Genomic DNA, 26,608 nt, shown 5'->3' on the forward strand with positions numbered 1-26,608 from the left:
GCTTTTAGTGGATTGCGAATTTGTGTATTGGGGTGCAATGCGTTTTTAATGGGCTACTATTTTTTAAAAAGCCCATCATTTATAATTTCTTCTTACAATAAAAATGAAGTTTCACTTTTAAACAAGATTGATGGTAGCAAAATGGTTAAGTTGCAGCACCTCTCTGGTCTCTACCCCGCGCCATGAATGCGAGTCCCCTTAGTCTAGTTTTTTTTTTTTTTTTTTTTCCTCCAAAATCATTTAATTGAGACGCCATTGTTGACCCTTTTTTTTTAATTTTTTTTTATCAGATGAGGTGATTTTTTCTTGGATTTCTTTTTGAATTTACTAAAACTTTCATTTATAAAGTCATTAATTTTAAAATTTATATCTCTGAGTTGTAAAGTCATGAATATAGAATGTTGCACACTTTTACATTTTTCATCTTTTACTTAAAATTTTGTCCAATTCATTTATAACTCATATTTCTCCATAACAAATCCGTTATTTACCCTATAGAGTGTTAATAAAATGTTTTCAACTAATTTTTAGGGTAATTAACCTTGCTTTTATAGGTCTTTCAATCGTTTTACAATTTTGTCCCACTTTTACATTAAATAACAACTTACTTTGCAAATTTACCACTTTCATGTTTAAGCACATAAATTTTCATACTATTTTACTTCTCATGCATATTATGACACATTTATATGAAATCACCACATTAATAACGCAACCAGACACATTTTGAGGTTAGTTCTCACTTTTTGTCCCGCTATGAAGCATCATAAACTTATATTTGGTCATTTTCATCATTCCTTATATACATGAGGTTCCAACTCAATCCTCATCATCAAACATAATATAAACTACTGAAACATGAATGCCACTTAACTTTGGTTATTAGAGCATATTTGGTAAAAACCATAACTTTATCCCCATTTTACATATCATAAAGGTGTTGGTCTTTCTAGTAGCATACATAAGTACATCTTTATCATATTAACATTTACTAACACCATAAAATGGACATTTAGGATGTTACATGATACCCTCAGATTAAATACATTGATTACCCACCCGATCAAGATGTATAACAAATTATAGCTTAGCCGTATATTGATGATTCAATTGTGATGTTTATGTAAGTATGACGAAGGCTTATGGAGGCACAATTCAATGGTGACCTCTAAAGTGACTCGGGGAAGTGAAGGTACAAGATGATGTTACCGCTTGTAAGGTTGAACAGAAAGGTAGGGGTACATCTAAAGGCCATGGGAAAAAATATTAGCAATGATGTAGGTGTTATTGAAGAAGCTCAAAGTTAGATTACAAATTGTTGGGTAGTCTGAGATATATATGATATTAGTTAAGCATTGTTTAGGATGTCGAATTCCAAGGCACATGCATTCACATAGCATTTGATTATGTAGAAATAATCAACATAACTAGGTTCAATGCTAAATGTTGGATCATAATACTACTTAATACAAAACATATCAATATAAGGATAATATCAAACCCATCAGGATTAATCCATGGAACCAAATACATCGAGATGTTTAAAAAAACATGGAGAAATATGAGAAAGGTTGTATAACAACGTTGCTTGGAGGGTGATCTTATATAACCCAAATGATAGTTCCATTAATAAATTTGTCAATGAGCTCTATTAAGCCGTCTCTTTTCAAAAGAACATAAAAATCTTATGTCGATCGCGTGTACACACCAAAGTAACAATATTTCTTGTTGTGAATACTAGTCAACGATAAATGTAAGAAAACCTTCTTCTCTCTTTCACCAATTTGTATTGATGGAAGATAATTAAATACATTGTATATGCGTATGTGTTTGCATTCTTGGTTGCAATCAAGAGAAGAAAGAGAGAGATGGTGTGAGAGATAGACTTTGTCAAGGAGGGTGTCTTATTTTTATCTCTTAATTTGACAACTAATTTGAATTATAAGGTAAGAATCAATCTTATCCAATTCTAATTAATTACAAGTTAATTCCATTAAATTATGCTAGTTTCTAATTAAGTCATCATACAAATAATGATTTAATAAACTAGTCCCTTATCTAATTGTTGTTTCCATTTAGAACTCATATTGTACTTTGTATGTAACTAAATACTAGTATATGTTAGGGTGTCAAAACCAACAAGTAATATGGGTATAATAGATTCTAAATACACTGCTATAATGTACTAAAAACTAGTACAAGGCAAGCATGGTCGAACCACAAAGACACATGACAATAGTCTATACCTATTTGTGCAAGGTATTTTGGTCACAAAGTATGTGTGTGTGTGGGGGGGGGGGAGGGTATGCAAAATGTTTAGTAATGTAAATAACAATCCACTTTGAAAACATGCAGAAAATGAAATAGATTAGTAAACAATGAATTAAACGGTTCCAGTTCCAGCTCTCAATGTTGTCATTTGACTTGATTATGCTTTGATGCAATTTATGCTTACTATTCTATGTTGGTACTGAAAGATACGAACATTTTTTAATATAACTCTTCTTTTCCTTTTTCTTGATCAATCGGTATTGTTGGACTATCATAACTCTTTCCACCTCTCAATGTAATAGTGCACACTTTGTGTTGCAGGTTCGTTTCTGTTTGATCGAGTAATTTACCTTGAGATTCCAACCTACTAACCAAAGTAGAAAGCTGTGAAATTTGTTGCTTTTTTCGATTTTTGGAAGGTTTTGGTGCTAGTGGCCAAACTCTTCACTATGTCCTTCAATGACATACTTGATGAACCCAATTGTTGAGGAGGGTGTTGTGGCTGCCTTGGCTGAAAGTTTTGTGGTGGAAAAGGTGGTCTTTTTTTTGTATTGAGGTGGTTGAATTGGTTGATAGCCTATATTTTGGTTATTATTCCACCCCTGGTTGCCTCGGGGTTGATCGTAGTTCCTTTATTTGGCCCGGCATAACCTTTCATTGCTTGCACTTCTTCTATGTCTTCTTGTAATTGCGAGCACATATCAGATGGATGTCCCACTTAAGTGCAAATATTGTATGGACGGGGTGTGGGTTGTACACCTTTTTCATTTACGAGCATCATGACCACCTCCGTTAATTTGGATAGTTGGGCTTCCATTTGGGAGGTATTCACCTCTTTTACACCATGTGGTACATCCGTATACCAATCATATTCTTGAGAAGTTTGCTTCAAATCTTCAACCATGTTTTTTTATCAATGCCTAAATTTTTATTGGGGTCGTGTCAATAATGGATCCTCCACTTGAAGCATTAAGGATCCTTATTTTCCATGGTAACATGCCTTCACAAAAGTACTAAAGAAGGTTGTATTTGCAGATCCTGTGTTTTGGACATCGTGAGCATGACTTTTTAAACCTCTCCCAATAGGTGTGCAAGGATTCATTCTTATTCTGCATGATGCGGATAATTTTCCTGCATAAAGTTGAAGCCTTTATTTATGGGAAGTATTTCTCTAGGAACAACTGTGCAAGATTTACCCATGTAGTTACTGTCCCCAATGACAGGTCATAAATCCAATATTTTGTTGCATCTTGCACCGTGAATGGGAATGACGTAAGGTTGTTTGGTATTCTATGACATTGTGTGGTTTTATGACAACACATACAGCATGGAACTCGGTGAGGAACTTATCAGGGTCTTCATTTTTTATTCCTCTAAAGGTGGGTAGTAGGTGTATAAGGCCAGATTTAAGTTCAAGGTTAGGGGCGATCCAGATTAGGTGATGCAAAGAGGTTGTTGAATGACCTCTTGCCTTTCCAATTGGCGAAGGGTTTGTTCAGATGGAATGTCGTCCATGTTGATTGGTGGAATTGGTGTTTCGGTAGGTGTAGGTTCTGGGATATTGTGAGTGTGTGAGGAAGGTGGTGTGATATCTGTAGGTGAGGATGTTTGGGGTGATGATAATGGAGTTAAGTCTTTTATTTTTCTGAATCACTTGAGAGATGAACTTCCTCCCAAATGTTGATGACATGAGGAATAGGTGACGAAGAGTAACCTAAATTTGGTTGCTTCTTTTGAAGCTTGGTGTAACACCAGTCAAATTTAGGTCAAAATTAAACTTTTCTAAAATATTAATTAGGAAGAATAAAGTAGTAGATGTCGTAGCAAGGTTTTCGGAAATATAAAGAACACTAAAATCCGAGTTATAACGAAGAAGTTATGACCAATCGAAGATCCACGCCAAATCCGGTAAAACACTGTTAAGCGTAAAACGCGAAATTTCAATAAAATAATTTTTAGCCTTAGGTATCTAAATGAAAGTCGTAGATATCATTAAACCATAAAGGTACATAAAAAGAACGTCCAAATCTGACTTCGTATAAGGAAGTTATGATTTTTCTAAATTTCGGATATAGCAGTAGACAGCTAAAAACTCGAATTAGAGATCGAGCGACTTTTGGCCGACACAATCTAAATAAGAATCGAAGATCTCGACAATAGTAGTACAACGGTAAAAAGACAGACGAAAACGGACGTCGAATGAAGAAGTTATGAATTTTTAACAGACTTTTCCTGTCCCGGACTGTTAAAAATATAATATTAAAAATAAAGTCAAAATTAGCCGACGAAGTCTAAACGAAAGTTGTAGAGCATAATCTCACCTACGCGTGGATATAAAGAGCATCAAAAACGGAACTCGTATGCGAATGATATGAATTTATGAAGTTCGGGGCACAAACTTCGACACATGTCAGAATTCACGTCGTGAGTGCAGTGTTCACGACGTGAACAAGTTGATTGACCCTTCCAGAGCAAGTTGACAGATGACGCAAGCCATGAGCGAATCGGAACCAAACTCACGACGTGAGTTATGCAAAACTCACGACGTGAGATTTGAAATTTAGGCTATATATAGAAATCGAAGCCTTCCGACTTTGGTTGCTGAAATTCATCCTCTCTCCTACTTATACACACTGTTAAGCCCCTCTAAACCACCCCGAAGCCCCGGTAACACTCCTAGCACACGACGCGAGTCCCAACGCCCTGAAGTCCCCGAGAAAAACATTCTTTCCAGTCGAAGTGTTGCCCGCGTGAAGCTCGTTTCTTCACCAGAAACCCGCGGTTACGTCAAGAAATATCATTCCTAGAAACGAAACGTTGTCCATATCACAAGTCGTCAAGTGAGTTCATACCCATACACTTTTCCAAACTTTTTACATGTTTTATAGGGGGAATACAAGTATAACACAAGGAAACTCGTGTTACAAACTGTTGTTTATGTTTTCTTATACTTTACGTATTTATTACATGAAAATATCGACTACGAATAATAAACGTTATTATCAAACTTGTGAACTTTTAAAAGTTGTTAGTAACAAGGTTTCATTATATAGATGATATTCATATAAACTATGATAGGTATAGTTGTATGGAAATTACAGGTTAGTTCACTTAAAAGGAAAAACGATATGAAAACAAGCATATAAATTGTGATAAGTATAATTTATGAGTCAATCCACTCTTTCTATCGTACAAAGTTATAAATAAAAATTGTTATTTTTATTTACTAAAAGGTTTTTCAACATATTACTCGTGAACTCATTGTTAGCAAATCATATGTGAGACAATGACTTTGTTTAGTATCAAACGAAAGTCCCCCACTTATAGCCAGAGTCTCCTGGAGGGAGAGCGTGAATTTGTGTATAGATATATACGGGACTGACGATTCTGCACTCTGACTGTTAGCTACAGTCTATGGGGTGACAAATGTCAACATCGATAATGACGTCTAGTATGGTTATAAGAACTCGCACGCGGAAACAATGAGTCATCCACGTAGTAATACGCAACTCAATCAAGCTCAAGGGATAATAACTATATGATTACTTCGTATTTACTTCAGGGTTATATATGGTTTTTATTCGATAGACAGTGGAATGTGTGACTTTCGCCTTATTTCCTGTTCCTCGTTTGGTTGTAGGCTTAGGGCAGAATCACCCAATCGTCTGTCTGTTCAGATCTTAGTTATATATAACTTGTAGTGTAACACCGTAATTTTTCAAACAGATTTTTCATTTTAAAATCGCATACTTTTCATAACATATTGTATGAAAATTTTGTTTATTCAAATTAAAAAACACAACTCAATTAAAAATCCAGGATCCTCAAACATAACTCTTTCTCTGGTGTGTACGATCAAGCCGGTGCCTTCCCGCGATTCTTGAGAGCAACCTGAAACACATAACACATAACACGGTAAGCACGAAGCTTAGTGAGTTCCCCAAAATACCACATACAACACATACGCCACTCGAGGCTACAGTGTGACCCTCCGGTCGATGTGTCTCAGCGGAACCCTCCAGTCCCGTAGCTCGTTGGACCCTCTGGTCCGGTCATAGCTCGTTGGACCCTTCGGTCCGGTCTGTATCGTTGGACCCTTCGGTCCGGTCTGTATCGTTGGACCCTTCGGTCCGGTCTATATCGTTGGACCTCCGGTCCGGTCTATACAACTCATAGCATACATATATCACAATGCACATAATCTCATACATACACATAGCACACAAGACCCTCCGGTCTACATATATATACCACTCTAGGTAATGTATAGTGAGAAGACTCACCTCGGGTATCTCGGATGATCTCGCACACGAATATACTAATCTAGCCCCCGCCTAATCACATACACAATATCCTCAAATAAATAATGGCTCTCAAAGGCTAGATTAAATCCCCTTCTACAAATCCCTCAGAAGGGTAAAAGACCATTTTACCCCTCCATGGTCTCCATTACTCATGTTGACCAAACCCCAGAGTCAACAGAAATCAAACTCGAGTCAACAGACCATGTCTGACCCGACTCGCCGAGTGCACCCTTGCGACCCGTCGAGTCCACTTACTTTCCTCAGAAATCTCGTGACAGTCCAGCTCAGCTCGTCGAGTTGACCCCCAACTCGTCGAGCTATCGCATGCTCAAGCTCATCAGGACAAACCCTCACTGACTCGTCGAGTCAACTCATGGACTCGACGAGTCCCCTCGGTCTGATTCCTCATTCAGACGTCCAAAGTCAGATCTTTCATTCCCAACCCTAGATCTAGCCCTTTAAGACACCAAAGACACATAAAGTCTCGACCTTTACGTTCATGCATGGCATAAATGCCTTAAAATTCCAAAACAAGCCCTTCTTAAGGTGTTAAGCACAACAACCCTCATTTGGACGAATAAAGTTGGGACCTTTGGACTCTAGGGACCTCACAAGGTCCAGATCTGAGGACTAGGCTTCTAGCTAATCCATTTTACTCAAAGTCCCAAACCAAAAGTGGTAAAAGCCCTAGAACTCCAAACACATGAGATCTAACCAAAATAATGAGAAAGGTGCAGACTTTTACCTTCCTCAGAAGCTCTGGACGATCTATCACTGGATCCAACTTTCCCCTCTTGATCCTTGCTTGATCTCCTTCTCTTCTTCTCAAATGATGCACTAAAACTCCCAAGATAGCTTCTCTCTCACTTTCTAGCTCAAATGACCTTTAGGATTTGCTTCCAGGGAAAGGGTGGTCGCAAATGAGGCTATAAGTGCCTTTAAATAGGTCCCAAACCCCGGAAATTAGGGTTTCTCTAATCAGCGCCTACTCGGCGAGTCCCTCTCCTCGGACTCGTCGAGTCCACTCGTTAAATCCACAGGAGAAACACGACTCGACTCGGCGAGTTGGACCCTCAACTCGTCGAGTCCATCCTTTAATCACAAGATTAACCTACACCATAATACCTCTGAAAATCCGGATGTTACAATTCTCCCCCACTTGAATTAGATTTCGCCCTCGAAATCACTCCTTAACCACTCACATAATGAAATCATCAACCCAAAAGGCACCACCGAAAGGATCTTATACTACCCCGATATCTTTCTCTATGGATACCTGAAACCACACAAAACTCCCAAGACCAGAACTGAACCAACTCTTTCGTCGCTAATATACTCCTCCTTACTAACCGGAAGTTCTAGTGGCCTGACCCGCCGCCAGACCGCCTACTCAAGCGATCACCATGATATTCCCTCCTCGAATATCAAACCCTGATAACTCACTGATCCTCTGATTCTCACAAGACCAACTCCAACAATCGGCTACCGCTCACTCATATCAATATGCTAATGATCCAAATCACGCCCCAAGAAACGGAAGGGTCCACACCCCACCAGGGATCATACACTAAATTGCTATCAGAACCCATCCGAACAAAGAATCCTCAACACTCTGCCCTTCAGACACAAGAGAATAACCAGGCTCGCTCAGAAGTGTCCTCAAACATCACAATCACAAGTCCCAGCTTCGTTCCTCATACCCCTGTTTAATACTGAGCACTAGGTCAACTTCTGACTCCACAGTTGAACCCCCAAAGGTCACCCATAACATATCCCGAAATGTCTTACTGACTTCCTTCTCATAACAACTATCTCGGCCCAGTGACACCCAAGTCACGAAGTTCTCTTTAACCCAACGGATTCCACAATCCTACAAAATTGTTTCACCCTCGACCCCTACCGAACACTACTCCCTAGATACGAGCGCCTCGCGGTACCTCCCGCACCAACGAACTGACCCACTCCGGTCCAAAACATCTGATGACAAACAATATTCCTCAAAATGGAACCCATCTCAGAATCTGGAGTCTCATTTCGCCTACTCATTGCACCACTAGAGTTAAACTCAATATCGAGATTCTGGTCCGATCCAGAATTGGAACCACTCGTCCCAATGAACCACTCAACTCATGACTCATGACCCGCAACCCATGCGTACCTCACTGATTCACTTCCCTTGGCTACGAAAACCACTACTTCATTCGGAATATAACGACTTCCGACAAACATGGAGACCCCAGTCTCGCCCCTGGTTCGACCCCAGGCTTCCACAAGTCAAATATTAGGGCTACCCAAGCCTAAAACTCTTTTGCATCAAGCTCTGATCAGAGAGCACTTCATCACAACATTCTCTCGCTAACTAGTGGATACTACAGCTCCATGTAGTATCACAATGACCTCTCACTGAATAGTGAGTACTACGGCTCCCCGTAGCATCACCACACCCCTCACTGAATAGTGAGTACTACGGCTCCCCGTAGCATCACCACACCCCTCGCTGAATAGTGAGTACTACGGCTCCCCGTAGCATCACCACAGCCCTCGCTGAATAGTGAGTACTACGGCTCCCCGTAGCATCACCACTACCTCTCACTGAATAGTGAGTACTACGGCTCCCCGTAGCATCACCACAACCTCTCACTGAATAGTGAGTACTACGGCTCGCCGTAGCATCACCACAACCTCTCACTGAATAGTGAGTACTACGGCTCCCCGTAGCATCACCACAACCTCTCACTGAATAGTGAGTACTACGGCTCCCCGTAGCATCACCACACCTCTCTGCACTGACTCATTGAAACTGCAGCTCCCCGCAGTCTTACCGCACTTACTCTTACCACTTCACAATCTCATCCTCAGGTTGTCACCATACTGCGATCATTAACTCATGCTCTGCGGCCCAACATAGATAGGTACACACACACCCATCCGGGCTAAGCATCACTACTTCGGACGACCACCGTCGTGACAAAACCTCTTTTTCTCGCTGCAATTCACATTCTCAAATATATCCATTTGATGTCAATTAGCTGAAGGGCCCCCACCGGAACCATAGACACTTGATACACCACTCGACATCTCAAACTCAAACTCAAAACAATCCGAGATTTTAGGACATTAAACTCGGATACTCCGGAATACCATCATAACGCCTCGCAGTGTCTCGACTCTACCACTGATCTCATAACGACCCTGAAGTTGGTTGCCCAATCAACTTCTTCCCTTCCCATACTGCAAATAATAGCCCATACTCTGAACCAGAAATTCTCAACCGCCGAACTAACCTCACAAGCCAACCACCTCGAATTCACCATTTTAACCTTGAAGGATTCCTAACCCATAAGGTCTCCGACCAACGACCACTTACCGTGGAGACACTCATCCTTTCTCAAGCACGTACCACATGCACTATCTCACTCTGCACCTCTCATTGACCACCAACAACCCTGGTCTCAGGAATCCATACCGCAAGCCTCTTTATCCATTTCTCTATCCGTTCTTGAACCAATCTCTTATCTCCTCAAAAGTACCCGGTTCTCCCCCACACAGGGTTCGAACCATCACCAATTGGTTCGCCAACAATCTAACCCACAAACTGTTTTTACCAATCCCATCGCGCCTACTCTTGGAAGGTGATACACAATGCTTGATGATCCCCCCGATGGAGGTCAAGCAATTCCAGATACCCCGAATCTCCGATGAAATCCTCAGAAACTTCTCATCATGACTACCTCTAGTCCTTCAGAATCTCGTACCATCCCACTACCGGACATCTCAACTGTCGAGTCGTAGCCCTGACTCTCAGTCTGAAAATAACGAACTATCATATTCCTCATCCTCGACTCTTCAACCAATGTTCCATCACGTGGGTTGTAATAAGAGTGGAGTCCTCATTGCCACACTCGATACTTGTCATAAACAATAAGAGCCACCGCCCCAATATCTTCTTCTTGATCGTCTGCCGCTGCAGCTAATACATGCCCTACTATGCTCAAATAGGGTGTATCCTTGTCCTTAATCATCTCAGTCCCCGCTGACAACCTGCTCATGCTCTAACATTACCTCTCGGCAGACATACTGCCCAAATACTCTGATGGAAGATCGTTACCGAAGCTACCTCACAGGGCAAACCCCCAACCTTGGAAACCGAAAATCTCAATACCTCTCCTGTTTCCCACAGGAACAGAAATAACACCGCTCAGGTCACAGAAAATAACATCTCCACCATCGGCTGATTGCTCAACTCATGCCGTAATCCTCCATAACCGCCATCTCTACTCATTCTTGAGTCTTGCGACTCCAATTGGCATCTTACCAACAATCCGTCGGAGCTAACTCGATTTCCCTTTTAAGGGATGCTTCACTAGAACTCGTTTATCATGGCCCTCTAGCCCCATACTCTTTCACCTCTGATCTCGGTCTAACCAATCACCCCGGAATAACTGGTAGAACCAATAACACTAACTGCCACGGGTCATGGTACTCGAACCATGTGGCCACCTCTCGATCTGCTATGAATCATGGTACCCGAACCATGGTACCGTTGACTCCATGTTAAAGGATGTTTATTTAGATCATGTAAGTATTCATGAAGACTTCCATTTGTAATATATTTGTATACTAAAAATGGTTGTTTAAGTTCTACACAACGACCGAGAAGGTGCACCATGTCCTTATGGTTGGCTTGACATAAGATTCGAACCTCATTCAGGACTTGATCGAGGCTTTTGGTGTTCCCGAGACTTGATCTCTTGGCGCTCACGAGCAAGTCGTTGTCGTGCGATTTTGATTCTTTGTCGGCGCATGAACACTAAAATTGTAAATACAACTGTTACAAATATCGTCACACCGCTGCAAATTGCAGTCGCAAGAAGTAGGTTCCGTTTTGCTCTGACCTTTTTGCGATCTGCAAAAAAATTTATCCAAAGTTAATATGTTTTCTGATAGAAAAAGATTTTTAATTAATTAATTAATATTACCTTTAGCACTCTGTCCGGAGTTTGTGTTCCAACAAAATTTAGGTTTACAGAAACACCTTCGTGTGCCATTGCCGTCATGGGCGTCATTACAAGTAGATGTGGAGTCACAATGCCCCTCCGACGACCATGGTTTTTGAAGTTGTAACTTTTCATGTGTGGTAGATTTTTATTTACTATGAAAATCATATTTCTATCATACTAAGTCGGATTTTTACGAAGTTTATATTTTTGGAATCCCACTGATGTGTACATTCTAAAAATGTTAAACTGCTCATAAGATGATACGATTTTTCGCACATTTATTTATGAGCCTAAAAGTTGACGTAGTCGTTCGAATTAAGGGAAAAGTCGAATATATTTCTCCATATATCGTAGTATTACAATGTGGTCCTATTACAAGATTCCGAAATGCTAAATTCTATTGGTGGTTGGTGACTTATTTTTTGGGTTGTCACACGCAACCATCGACAAAATTTGTTACCGAAACACAATCTGGAAAGTAGTATGAGAGGGAAAGGGAAAGGGAAAACGGTTACCATGGAAAATGAAGAAATTCCACAATGGTGGACGCGAACGAAGGAGTATATGTTAGCGGTAGAGTGGTGTGGGACATCGAAAAATGAAACTCAAGGAAATGGTATGAAGAAAAGTGCTTTTTTGGAAGCGGTGCTCGTCAAATTTCACGTTTTTTTTTGAAAAAAAAACCATACCGAAATATCAATATGCTAAGTAGTAAATTACGATTATTGAACACGAGGTGCACCAAATTCAACGCGGTCTACAACAAACTATATTCCGAAAAAAGAGCGGTTGCAACGATTTCGATTTATTTAAATCCGCAAAGGAACAATTTCGAGTCAAGATGGGTCATACGTTCGAGTTTGAGAGACCATGTGAGATGCTGAGAAGAGATCCAAAATGGAGTCAAACTCCAACATCGGCGCATGTGCAATCTAAGAGGTCTCAAAAATTAAGTTTGGTCGACGTTTCCAACTCACATCGACCTCAATGCTGACACCGATGAGCATCCGGACAACATCGAAGAAATATCCCCTCTAGAACGACTTGTAGGATGCGACAAAGAGAAGCGCGTGGTAAAACATGCAAATGAAAGAGATAGGAAAGCAAAGCATGTGGCGGAAAGTGAAGCAAAGTTCCAACACCACATACAACTGTAACAAGAAAAAATTGATTTGCGATGTGAGCATTTGGAATTATTTTGTAAACAAGAAGGGGCCGATCATGAGCGATGTGAGTGAGAAGACATTATGAACGACTTGGCAATTCTTAAGGGTGTCATTGAAGGTATGGAGCCCAAAGATGTGAATTTGGTAGAAGCATTCAAGTCGAAGATCCGGGACAAACTTATGGGCAATATTTAAATTTTAGGATCATTTTATGTTTTAAAATTATCGTATTTTTTGGTCTTGTAATGTTTTTTTTTTCAATTCAAATTTTATGGTTTATTTAAACAATACGATTTAATTAAATGATATGTTATATATATATATATATATATATATATAATTATTAAAAAAAAAACTTGGAAAAAATGGAAAAAATGATGACATGGAAATTATTTGGTGTGGGGGTGTAATGATCATTTCCTATATTAGTGTTATAACTTGGAGGATGATACGACATGTGAGGTGACAATATTTTGGTGTTATAACACCGACCCATACCCACCAGCTTGAGCGTGATCTGTCGTATCCTCCTTATTCTCTTTTGTGCTCATGCTACGTACTAGAAACCCTAATCCATTTTCCTATAAATTTCTTGTGCGACGGCTTTGGAGGAGGGAGGATCACAAGAGAAAGAGAGGAAGAAAGCAATGGAGAATGCCGATATATATATATATATATATATATATATATATATATATATATATATATATATAGAGAGAGAGAGAGAGATGAGAGACGAGAGGGAGGCCAGTAAGATGAAGTTGTCGGAGTGAGGTGGTCCTCGGCCGAATTTTGGTCGTCGGAATCGATGACTGGTGGTGGGGAATAGTGGAAGAGGATGGTGGTGTTACTAGAAGCTTAAGTGGGTAAGGTATTTCTTTTATTGCTCATTGTTTTTCTTTTCTTTCTTACCTTAATCCGCCACTAACCACCATCGTCGTCGGTTGTGGCTGTCATACGACCACCGTGGCACCACCTAGTGGTAGTGTGGTTATGAGCTTTCAATGTCCTGGCTATTAGTTTTTATTAATGAATCATAACTTTTTCTTCCTTGTTGGTGATGCATTTAGGTGTGAAGGTTTTAACCACCGTGAGACCACCATACCTAGTTCCCGAGTTTTAGCAAAGAAATGAAAATGAGGAAAGAAAGTAAAGAGAGAAAAACAAAGAAAGGAAAGGAAAAAAAATTGTATTCCGTGTTCCCGAGTTGGAGAGAAGTGAAAGGAAAATTAAACATTTTGTTCATTTCTCTCCAAATCCTTTCAAATTGGAAGGAAAGTTAAGAAGGAAAGTGATCATTCTATTTCCTTCCACTTTTTTTTCATTAATGAAATTCAAGAATACCAATTTCTTTTACTTTCTTTTCACTTCTATTCATTTTCTTCTTTTTCCTCGTTAAGTTGAACTCAGGAACAAAGACCACCATTGCATCACCAAGCCACCACTAATCCATGGTGGCTGAGTCGAGGTATTCATTCAGACCTTATACCAATGTAATAATGTATTAAGTGCTTAAGGGGTTTAGATTTGAAGCTAAACCATTAGCTTGTTTCTAATTGTAATGTTTATGAAAAGTATGTTGTTATATTGAATTTAAGTCAATGTTCTTAATAAATTAGGATGATTCAATTAATATACATCTCAAACAATTAGTTATAACTTGCATTTCACGTAATGGAGTGGTTATGGGCTTAATAGTTAAGAGCATAATGAGTTATACCAAAAAAGATAGTTGGAGTTATACCAAGTAGTTGTATGATTCCGTATTGATGACTTTATTACATGCATTTAACTATTTAATGGTCAACTAGTAAAAACACCTAGGGTTCGCCGCGTGTCTTTTTTTTTTTTTTAATTTTTTGGTATTTTGTTTTAACATATTTGACAAAGATTACCGAAAATACGTTATGTACAATTTAAAGAAAAGTTTATTTGTGTTTATTTTATTTAACAACAAAAACCATATCTAACACTTGGTAAAACATAGTTGTTTTACAAAGGGTATATTGGGAATTTAAATGATTAATTTTCTTTTGTTTCTTTTGGTGTAGATGTTTAACATTTGAGTCTACCAATATTTATAATGATGAAGTTCGTATTCATTAACAACGAATGATATTCAAATCCTTCAAACATAAAACTGTAAATGACTGTATGTATCCAATCCATATATACATTTCTTGATAACTTTGAACGGTCATTATAACTCATCTTCGAATGGCTTGTAATTGGGGGACTAAAATGCTAAGAAACAGTGAAATAGGGACGGAAAATGCAAAAAAAAAAAAATAGTTTTTTTGGACCTTGTAGCGAAATTAATATACCCAAAAGTGTATTTTACTAAAAACACTAATGCAAAACGATTGCATTTTGAGTAAATTACACGAATGGTCCCTATGTTTGGGGTAATTTACATGTTTGGTCCCTAACTTATTTTTTAACTCGGAAGGTCCCTACAGTTTGTTTTTGTTGCGCGCTTAATCCCTATCTTACCTAAAAAGACTATTTTGCCATTGATTTTTTAATTTATTTAAATAAAGTGGGATAGATAAGGTAAATAATGTAGGGTGGAAATGGGATTGGGATGTGTTTATTTAAAAAAATTAAAAAATCAAGGACAAAATAGTCTTTTTAGTTAAGACATGGACCAAGCGCGCAACAAAAACAAACACTAGGGACCTTCCGAGTTAAAAAAATAAGTTAGGGACCAAACGTGCAAATTACTCCAAACCATAGGGACCATTTGTGTAATTTACCTTGTAGCGAAATTGATATACCACAATGACCAAAAGTTTATGTTACTAAAAGACACTGTTCTACTATTCCTAACGTCAGCCAGATTTACTAGGGAAAACTGCAATAAAGTCCCTACATATTGGTCTCATAATCGATTTAGTCCTTATATATTTTTTTATTCAATTAAGTCCTAAATACCGGTAATCGTATTCAATTTAACCCTTTGACGCAGTCAACAGGTCATCCAACTTTCAAAAATTACATTTTTGGTCAAGATTTCAAAATTTATTACAAATTTGGTCCAAAATTTACACTTTTGGCCCAGATTTTAAATTTTGTTACAAATTTGGTCCAAACTTTATCCTTTTTGCCCAAATTTTAGAATTTTATTATGAATTCATCCTAACTTTAGTTTTTTTACAACTTTTTTTCTCAAAAAATTGTTTCTAATATGTTTTTTCTTTATAAAATCATATTTATACAAAAAACGTATTTTCACATAAAAATCTTATATTTTCTATATAAAAAGTTTTTTTAAAAAGTTTTTTGTATATGAAATATCTAGTTATAAAAATATGTATTTATTAAGTATATAAATATATACAAACTCGTTTTTATAAAAAAAATATATACAAAAACGTATTTTACAAAAAAAATGTATACAAACACCTATCACCTTTATATATATATATATATATATATATATATATATATATATATATATATATATATATATATAATACGTGTTTGTATATATTTTATAAAATCGTGTTTGTATACATTTTATAAAATGTATACAAACACGGATTATATAAAAAAATTATGCAAACACGTTTTTATAAAAAAAAATGTAAACAAACACGATATTATAAAAAAAAATATAGATAAAATAGGTGTTTGTATACATTTTTTTTGTAAAATACGTTTTTGTATACATTTTTTTTATAAAAACGGATTTGTATATATTTATATACTTAATAAATAACTATTTTTATAACTAGATATTTCATATACAAAAAAGTTTTTAAAAAAAGTTTTTATATAGAAAAATATAAGATTTTTATGTGAAAATACATTTTTTTTGTATATATATGATTTTATAAAGCAAAAACATATTAGAAACAATTCTTTGAGAAAAAAAAAGTTGTAAAAAAACTAAAGTTAGGATGAATTCATAATAAAATTCTAAAATTTGGACCAAAAGGATAAAGTTTGGACCAAATTTGTAACAAAATTTAAAATCTGGGCCAAAAGTGTAAATTTTGGACCAAATTTATAATAAATTTTGAAATATGGGCCAAAAATGTAATTTTTGAAAGTTGGATGACCTGTTGACCGGGTCAAATGGTTAAATTGAATACGATTACCGGTATTTGAGACTTAATTGAATAAAAAAATATATAGGGATTAAATCGATTATGAGGCTAATATGTCGGGACTTTATTGTAGTTTTCCGGATTTAATATGTATAAATTAATGATATTATGTCCACGAACTTAAGTCTCATCTTCCACAACAAATTTATTGTGAAATACTAAAATGTCAACAAATAATGTTCATGTTCTCTAGAACATAAAACATGTGTATAATGTGTAACGTGCAAATCTTAATGCATATAGTACAACTTTTAATACATAATGTACAAATCATAATAACATGACGAGACTTAGATGTCCCTACCATGACAATCCAATGTGGTCGATACAATACCCATGATATATTCAATCTCTTCGGAGGCTTCCTTCATAGAAGGCCGGTTTTCTCTTCGCTCCTCCAAGCAACTGATTGCAAGAAACCCAAGCGCTTTCATAGCATCTATCTCCAACGTTGTCGCATGTATCTTGAGAGATGGGTCGATAACATCCACCAATCTTTCCTCGTTCACGATTCTTTTAACATATGCAACCAAGTTTACATCATCTGTCGGTCGACTAAAGTCTATAGCTCTTTGAGAGGTCAATATCTCTAACAATAATACTCCAAAGCTATACACATCACTCTTATCAGTGAGCTGATAATTCCAATAATAATCAGGGTCTAGATATCCCAATGTACCTTGGGCACAAGTTGTAACATGTGTCATATCTGATTGTGCTAGTCTTGACAAACCAAAATCGGCAACCTTTGCTCTCATCCTGTCATCTAGCAAAATGTTGCTAGATTTTATATCACGATGGTAGATCGGGGGAGATGCAGAAAAATGAAGATATGCAAGCCCTTCTGCAGTGTCATGAGCAATGGCTAACCGTTGACTCCATGTTAAAGGATGTTTATTTCGATCATGTAAGTGGTCATGAAGACTTCCATTTGTAATATATTCGTATACTAAAAATGGTTGTTCAAGTTCTACACAACAACCGAGAAGGTGTACCAAGTTTTTATGGTTGACTTGACATAAGATTCGAACCTCATTCAGGACTTGATCGATGCTTTTGGTGTTCCCGAGTTTTGCACACTTTACAGCCACCGGCGTGCCGTCGTCCAACACCCCTTTGTACACTTCACCAAAACCTCCGGCACCTAGAAGACCGGTGGAGGAGAAGTTGTTTGTCGCCTTCTTGATCTCTTTACTGGAGAAAATCTTGGATGATTTTCCACCGCCACTCGGCCTTACAATCTCTTGGCGCTCACGAGCAAGTCGTTGTCGTGCGATTTTGATTTTTTGTCTGCGGATGAACACTGAAATTGCAAATACAATTGTTACAAATATCGTCACACCGCTGCAAATTGCAGTCGCAAGAAGTAGATTCCGTTTTGCTCTGACCTTTTTGCGATCTGCAACAAATTGATCCAAAGTTAATATGTTTTCCGATAGAAAAAGATTATTAATTAATTAATTAATTAATAACACCTTTAGCACACTGGCCGGAGTTTGCGTTCCAACGAAATTTAGGTTTACAGAAACACCTTCGTGTGCCATTGCCGTCATGGGCGTCCTTACAAGTAGAGGTGAAGTCACAATGTCCCTGCGACGAACATGGTGGCTCCGGTGGTGGCGCCCACATCAACTCCACGCTAGGATCCGGCCACTTGCTAATTGGCATCGAGATGTTTAGATTCACGAAGCTTGAATAAGCCTTGCATTTTTCCATATTAAGCGGAATGGAAAACAGGCTCGTTGAGCTTCCTTTTCTGAAGGAACAACAAGGCGGAGCTCTCCGGCACATGGACATCTGAGGTGAGAAGTTCTGGTAAGCTTGGCAAATGTTTGTCGGTGTGCAATCTAATATAACAGTACCCATTGCATCCGTACAGTTGAAGAAGAACACCGTGTTGGTGAGGGCGATGGTGAAGGGTAAAGAAGTGTCGAGCTGAATCCCTTGGGTGACAAAATCGGCCATGACGCAGGTATTTGGTAGTAAATGAGATTGATCGATCAGCAGGCGTTGGTTTTTCGGGGAGATTGATATGATCGGGTAAGTGTTATTGATTGTATCAAACTTTAAGACACCCATTTCACATCGAATTTTGTATGCTTGGTGGCCACATGTTGGTGTTGTACTGAGAGGATATGGGACTGGAGTCTTCCCGCAATCTGGGCACTGGATTGCCACCACACAAGCGGCGTTTACCAGCAAAATCACCATTGTTATCATCACCATTCTTACAGAAGAATGGAGGTAATAAGAACTAAAATAGGTGATTTACTATTTGTAGGATCGTTGGATATAAATATGTATAATCAACTGGTGACTTCTTCTTGTTTAATTAGTATTTCCGGAAAGATGGTTGTTTTCAATGAATTGGGTACTCCAAAAAAGATGGCGTTGGCGTGAGATGTTCTTGGGATGGAAGAGTAGAATGGAAAACTGCAATGACGATGCATGGAAACCTGTTAAGATCCAAAAGCAAATTGGGACTATCTCCATGTTTATTATTCTCAAATCCCAATAGAAACATACCGGCAAAAAGAAATAGTACAACTTGTTAGATTGTTTGCTTCTAAGTTTGTTCACTCAATCTGTTAAACTTTTTATTAGCTCTCATTTAATTAATATAGCCACAAACACAAACGTAATCAAGTGCAAGTTAAGTTATTCAAGTGCCAAAGATTTGATTTCCAAAACATGCTTAGTGCGGACATTTTTCTTCTTTCAAAAAAATCATATTTATACAAAAATAAATAAATAAATTAATAAACAATCTTATTTTTACAAAGTATTTACAAACAGCACTAAAATTACAAAAGAAAAAAAAACTCACCTCCTTGTTAAGACCGTTTCTAACTCATCTCCATTTTTTCCCCTGGAGTAAAAAATTGAGTAAATAGTGTTTCATCTCCAACCCTACTCCATTTTTTACCCCAAAAAGTATATTCCTAGAATATTCCATTTTTATAACTTATATATATTGTCAAATACACTCCTCTATTAATTAAACTCTATATTTATGATTAATTAATATAAATTAGTATATAACATGATATTATAAATATTAAATATTACATTTAAATTATAATTAGTAGATAAAATAAACTAGAAATGTATAAAATAAAAATGAGAGAGACTAAAATTGGTAACCAAACTTCATCTTCATTTTTGGAGATATGAATAGTATTCTCCCATATATGGGGAATACTATTCCTATATGGGGGAATACTATTCATATCTCCAAATATGGAGGTGAAAATGGGGTAGGTTGGAGAAGAATGGGGGAGGAAATAGAGTTTGGGGGTGGGTTGGAGATGCCTAAGATAACCAGATGTAGGCCATAATTTCTAAAACCAAAAATATGCTTAAGATTCATTCACATAAGTCTTCTAATATATATTATTAGATACAAATTGTTATGAGCTCCCAAACTCTAGTGTATAGTATTCAAATGGAAAGCATGTCTTTAAATTTCATTAACATCTTGTTCTGAGTTAAATTTAACTAAAAAAAAGAGAAATGGATAGAAATGACAAAAAAATAATGTTTCGAAGTTTCATTAAAGAAGAAAAAAGAAATAAAAAAAGAAAAAAATGAAATGATTTCTATTAAAGGAGTTGCAGACTTTCCCTCTTAATTTTCTTTCAAATTTAAAAAGATTTCTAGAGAAATGAATAAAATTTTCCATCCAATTTGAGGGGATTTCTTTTCTTTTCCTATCTTTTTTTTCTCTATTTATTTTTTTCCCTTTCTTTTTCTTTTTTTTTTGCTAAAAATTAAGAATAAATTTTAAGGATGTTATTATATACTTCATTCTAATCTAATACATTTTAGACTTTAGTCATAATTTATTATACTAATACACTTTATACTTTATTAGTTTCATCGTTATTATTTGACTAACTTTTATCTATTATTTTATTACAATCTAATCATTTCATTAACTTTATTATTTAAACATTACATCATTATTATTCAATCGTTATATTATTATTATTAACTTTCAAACTTAGTTTTTTATAAGATAAATAAGACGACAATAATATGATATATTTTTTTTCATAAGATAATAATATAAATAAATAAAAAAGTATATAGCTTTTGTAGCCCAACAATACAAATTCAGAAGATTTTTAAGAGCTCAATAGTCCGCTCCAAACCAATTTCTCTATATAAAAAGAAAAAACCCAAGGTTAGCCACACTTTGTTAGCTTTCGAATTGTGATTCTATCTCTCTTGCAGATTATGCAACAATGTTTGTCATCGACACTATTTTACTATTTTATATAGGGGTGTGATAAAAAGTCAAAACCGAATAACTGAATCTAACTGAACCAAATGATGTTTAGTTTATCTGTTTCGGGTTATTTGGTTATTTGGTTAATTTAGTTTAGTTAACCGAATAAGAGTATCTTATTTGGTTTGGTTTTGATTAACTTTTCATGATTTTGGTTAAACCGAATTAACTAATTAATATATATATATATATATATATATATATATATATATATAAACATTTTATATTTAAATTGATATATAGTTACTAAAAGTTATTTTCATAACTTATTATTTAATTATTAAACATTATAAATTTATAATTTTTATATATTGCTTTAAAAAGCAACTAATTAGCTAAATATCATGACTTTATCATTGTTTAATTTTTTTTCTACAATACAATGAAATCTACAAACATTTAAGACAAAATTTTCTTGCTTGGTTAGTCTTTGGACCATATAAAAAACTCTTCCATCCTTTTTATTTTGTTTACATTCAGTATATATTTTTTAATTTGTTTGAAAAAACATCTCTCTCTCTCTCTCTCTCTCTATATATATATATATATATATATATATATATATATATATATATATATATATATATATATATAGGATATAGATCCGGTAAGAAATTTTTTTTGGTAGGAAGGTAAGAAGTTTTTTTTCTACATATTTTTTTGACGAACAAAATAAATGAATCACTAGATGATTCATTTGTAAGATGATTCACAAGAAAAAATTCCCAAAAAACATCTTTATGATTCATTTTTAAGTAAATTAAGAAAAAATTCATTTTTATGACAATTTTAGTGAATAACAACAAAATCATTGTATAAATGAATCATCGAGATGTTTTTTTGAGAATTTTTTCTTGTGAATCATCTTACAAATGAATCATCTAATGATTCATTTTGTTTGTTCGCGAAAAAAATATGTAGAAAAAAACTGCTTACCTTCCTACCAAAAATTTCCTTCTTATTTGATCTTGACTCTCTATATATATATATATATATATATATATATATATATATATATATATATATATATATATATATATATATATATATATATATATCCAACCATTCAAGCTTATTCTTCATAAACATGCACACAAATCATTAGGGATGAAATTGACAACTTTATGCTTTTGCATGGCTTAATAGAGCCCAAAACCAAACCCTAGGTTCATAATTCACAAGATGACCAACAGTTCATGCATGGGAGGAATATAACCCTGAAGATCCAATTTTTTTGAATTAATAACCTTAGAAATGGCTAAAAAGGTACTCAAGGGTTATGGAGTAGCTCATACTCACAAGAACCAAAACTATGTGACCAAAAACACATAAGAATTCACCATCCAACAAGATCTAGCAAATGACCCATCAAGTTGGGAGCTTTTGACCTTCTGAAGAAGCTAGGGGAACAACACAATCTGGATCTACAAGCAATGGACTTCCAAGAGCTCCTCCATTGATCACCTTCTCCACAAACACACAAAATATCAATCTAAAAGCTTTAAGAACCTCACAATATGGCTAGGGTTTTGAAATGGTGCTTTGGGACAATGGAGGCTGGTGATGAGGGAGGCCTCAAGGAATTAAGGTCCTTTAAATAGGGTTCAAACCCTAAAAATTAGGGTTTGGGGCCTGCTTGAGTACGCCCTGCGTACTCAAAATAGTCCCTCCACCTTTTATTGAGTTACACTAGGCGTACTCATGGAGTACCCCAGCGTACAGACCAAAAATACAAGCCAAAAATGAAAATACTTGGGAACACAAGTGTTACATAGCAACTGTAAGCCTAAGGCTTAGTGAGTAATCACAACACTCACCCATTATACAGATCATATGCAAATATGTAATACACATAATAACACATAATATCACATACTTCAAGTAATAAGTCACATATTACTTACATTCTATCATATATAACTAAACACATATGAAATCTAACATTCTAATCACTGGTTACAACTAGATTCCCTAACTTAAGAGGCTTTTCTCTAATTTCCCTACATAGACCACCTTCCTTAAAGAGGCTTCGCATGGTTGACCATCCGCACATGGCCACCCAGACTGAACAATTGGATTCCTTTTCTGCGAGACTTTTCGTGGTTTCACATAACATAATCACATAGTCCATATAATAAGTAAGTTCATAAGAACTCACCTAAAGGAACAAGTTTTCCGCATAATAATTCAAAAGGAAGAGCCCGACTTGATCGCACTGCATCCCCTGGAGATTTATTATGCAATGATTGTTTATGATTTTACTCTAATGTTTTGAGAATACTTCTACTCTAATCGTCCCTTGGTATAACGAATGAATTTTGACTTATTAAAATGAAAATTTTACTCGGTATTTTTGGGACGTTACAAGTTGGTATCAGAGCCTTGGTTTGAGGGATTCGGACACACCTTTTGGTGTATTTGAACTCAAACTGAGGAATTGGTAATTTTTTTGAAAGAAAATAAGTTTTCTAAAAGATTTTTATAAAGAAAAAGGGGTGCGACGTATGTAATCAGCCGAGCTCAAGTAAGTGATTCCCAGAATACACATACATGTTGATATGTTATATGATATGGAATGTTTGCATGCTAAGATAAGGCTAAGGATACCTTCAAGAATTGCATGATAAAATGACCTGATTTTTGATGCCTTGTAGCCTAGGAGGAATTGGATCCTATGCCATATTTGGAATATATATTGGTGGAATTGATTGATAAGTGTATGCTTTAAAAAATTGTATGCCATTAGGATCATATAGCCCTAGAAGGACTGATTTAGCCTTATTTACTGTTCTTTGTCTGGTTGTGGAATTTGGGTAGAATCATTTATTCGACAGTCTATGTGATCTAGTTTTGTGTATAATTTGCATGCATAAGGCAACCAACAGTGTGAGTGGAAGTTCCTAGCATTGTAGTAGCAAGTGAGTTTGGGATGTCCTTTGGTTGTTTTGTGGCTTTTGACTATTACTGCACGAATGTTGCTTGCTTTGTGCTTTGTGGGAATCTTATTGATGTGAGTTAACTGTTAAGTGAATATGTTAAGTTACTTGTTGTAAAGGTTAAATAATTCTAGAATGATTGATTTGGCCCTATTTCACATCTCTAGTTTAAGTCTAACCGTTGCAGGGTTGGGTCTTTTATTTGAAAGATTATTTAAGTTTTGTTGCATGTAATTGTATTTCAGAAGTATTTAACTGATATTAGTAGGGTTTCTTCAACAACTGATGGCAGGGTGAGATGGGAATCCTAAGAGAGCCTAGGAATTGCCTTAGAGGAATGGGTGCACTGTTTAGTGGTGTATATTCATTTGAGAGCGGGTATATGTGATTGGATCAAACGATAGTGTAGATGTTTAGTTACTTAGAGGATCCAGAACGATTCTTGAGGAAGGTACGGATAGGTGTGGAAGGTAGTATTGGCCCCGTACTACTGAAAGCACAGGATCCGTACTCGAATCGAGGAAAATTTCGAGGATTCTAAGGAGCTGGTTGAGGGTAAATTGTATGGTTTGGCACCATGGTTCATTGCAATGTGTTTTCGTAGTATCTGATTTATCGGGACTCAAGAGGGGAGCGATTATGATGATAGGCTCGAGGATTACAGTCGGAGGCAGAGTGATTGGCAGATGGATTGAGATGTCACTATCTACGACGGAGATTATATTCTTCCATCTTTCCATGTTCGGAGGAAAGAGAGAGCGGACATGTGATTTTCAGAATTAGGATATAGAACCAGCATATGGCTAGATAGTTGTAGTTTTTGGCGGCAAGTATGGCAGTGTGGGAATGCACAAGAGGATTCTTATGGTAGGGTTGCCTTGAGATGAGATCAAGGGTCTACTTTCTTTGAATTTAATTTGGTCAGGTGCTAGTTTATTGTTTCAGGTGAGCAGGGAAGTGAATCGGGAGCGACAACTTTTGTTGTCTCTGATGTATCCTAAGTATGAGAATGATACCTCTTGTATTTATGAATCATCCTTGTGATAAATTGATGGTTGGGGATTTGTAGACGAGGTGAGTGGTAGTCCATTTGTTTCTAGGTAGAGAATCGGTGCTATGAATGGACTGTCAGAATCATTGTTTGTGCATCTGCATGGGATTCTTGATGTTAGAGGCGGTTATGATTGGGAAGTTTCTGAGGTCTCCATTTGAGATTTGTAATATCTTTGAGTTTTCTTGCTCTTTATCTCGAAGATCATCTTGCGTTGTGTTATACATTCCAAGGGTCAAGGATACTATGTATTTGGTTGAGCTGGTTTGAGTTTTGGTCTGTTTGCAATGTCATTTGGTGGTGGTTCGAACCCTAAATGGGAGAGAACCGGGTATTCTTCTTGGAGGATCATCGATTTGTTTTAGTTTATGTTTTTGGAAGAATGGGTCATAGGGATCTGCGGTCCAGGTATGCAAGACTTTGGTTCAAGATTTGGTCAAGTCGGGGGTGCAGAGCAGGTTGCCATCAGATGTATGTGCTCAAGAATGCATGATTTGTCTTCGAGGCAGGAAGTTGTTGGATAAGGAGCTCGTTGTAGCCAGTGGTTCCCTCAGAATGTCGATGCATAGATCAAGAGGTGTTTGGTTCGCTCAGGTTGAGTATCGGCTGTCGAGGGTTTTGTCAGCTCGTTGTATACATTGATATCTATAGTCTAGGTTGGCAGTTGTTGATCAGTAAATCAGCTTCAGAGTTTGGTATGTTTAGTTCCACATGGGCCTTGTCCAGTAGTGTATTGGATCATTGAATTAGTTAGGAATGGCAATGGGGCGGGTTCGGGGCGGGGCATGGTTTCCCAAACCCGCCCCGATATCTTTTGGGTATCTTATCGGGGCGCCCCATTGGGTTTCGGGTTTTCCCGTCGGGTTTCGGGTATCTTATCGGGTTTACAACAATTCATAATGAAATCTTTATTCTGTTTTAGAGTACCCCGATATCTTATAAAAAATACATGTTCTACCATGTCTTTTAAATGAAAAATATGATGCATCACTTTAATAAAATAAACTAGACGTTATATTAAAAATTATTTGATTTAAGTTTAGTGTAATACGTCAAAACATAAAAAAATGATCATTTACATCAGATTGTTAATAACTAAAAAGATTGTCCATAATGAGTATTTTATCTTTGAACGCGTGAAATTAACATCAAAAGGTTTCAAACATATTTATATATATATATATATATATATATATATATATATATATATATATATATATATATATATATAATCAGGGCGGGGCGGGGCGGGGCGAGGATAACCCACTCCCTGCCCTAAACCAGATAACGAATCGTTACCCGACGCGAAATGATCAGGTTTCGGGTTTCCCCGTCGGGTTCGGGCTTTTTTGCCATCCCTAGGATTAGTTGTTAATGCAATCTCAATCGCTGTTCATTTCGTTCATCATCAATAGCAGAGGTTCTTCAAAAGTTTTGAGCTTTATCAGTTGAAGTTTAGTGGATGCCTCAAGATATC

At 36.5% G+C, this 26,608-nt stretch overlaps 1 protein-coding gene across 1 annotated transcript; it reads right to left on the reverse strand.

Moving 5' to 3' along the window:
* Positions 1-17,113: 17,113 nt before the first annotated feature.
* On the reverse strand, positions 17,114-19,103 carry LOC145157058 (wall-associated receptor kinase-like 20). The gene is made up of 2 exons (XM_079076207.1): positions 18,329-19,103; positions 17,114-18,252 (listed from the first exon to the last, which is right to left on the reverse strand). The coding sequence occupies exons 1-2, from the start codon at positions 19,077-19,079 to the stop codon at positions 17,144-17,146; spliced, it is 1,860 nt and encodes a 619-aa protein (XP_078932333.1). The 5' UTR covers positions 19,080-19,103; the 3' UTR covers positions 17,114-17,143.
* Positions 19,104-26,608: the final 7,505 nt, after the last annotated feature.

The sequence above is a fragment of the Lactuca virosa genome, chromosome 2 (genome assembly GCF_052849685.1).
Source record: "Lactuca virosa cultivar CGN04683 chromosome 2, Lactuca_virosa_CGN04683_v6, whole genome shotgun sequence".
In the NCBI taxonomy this organism is placed as follows: Eukaryota; Viridiplantae; Streptophyta; class Magnoliopsida; order Asterales; family Asteraceae; genus Lactuca; species Lactuca virosa.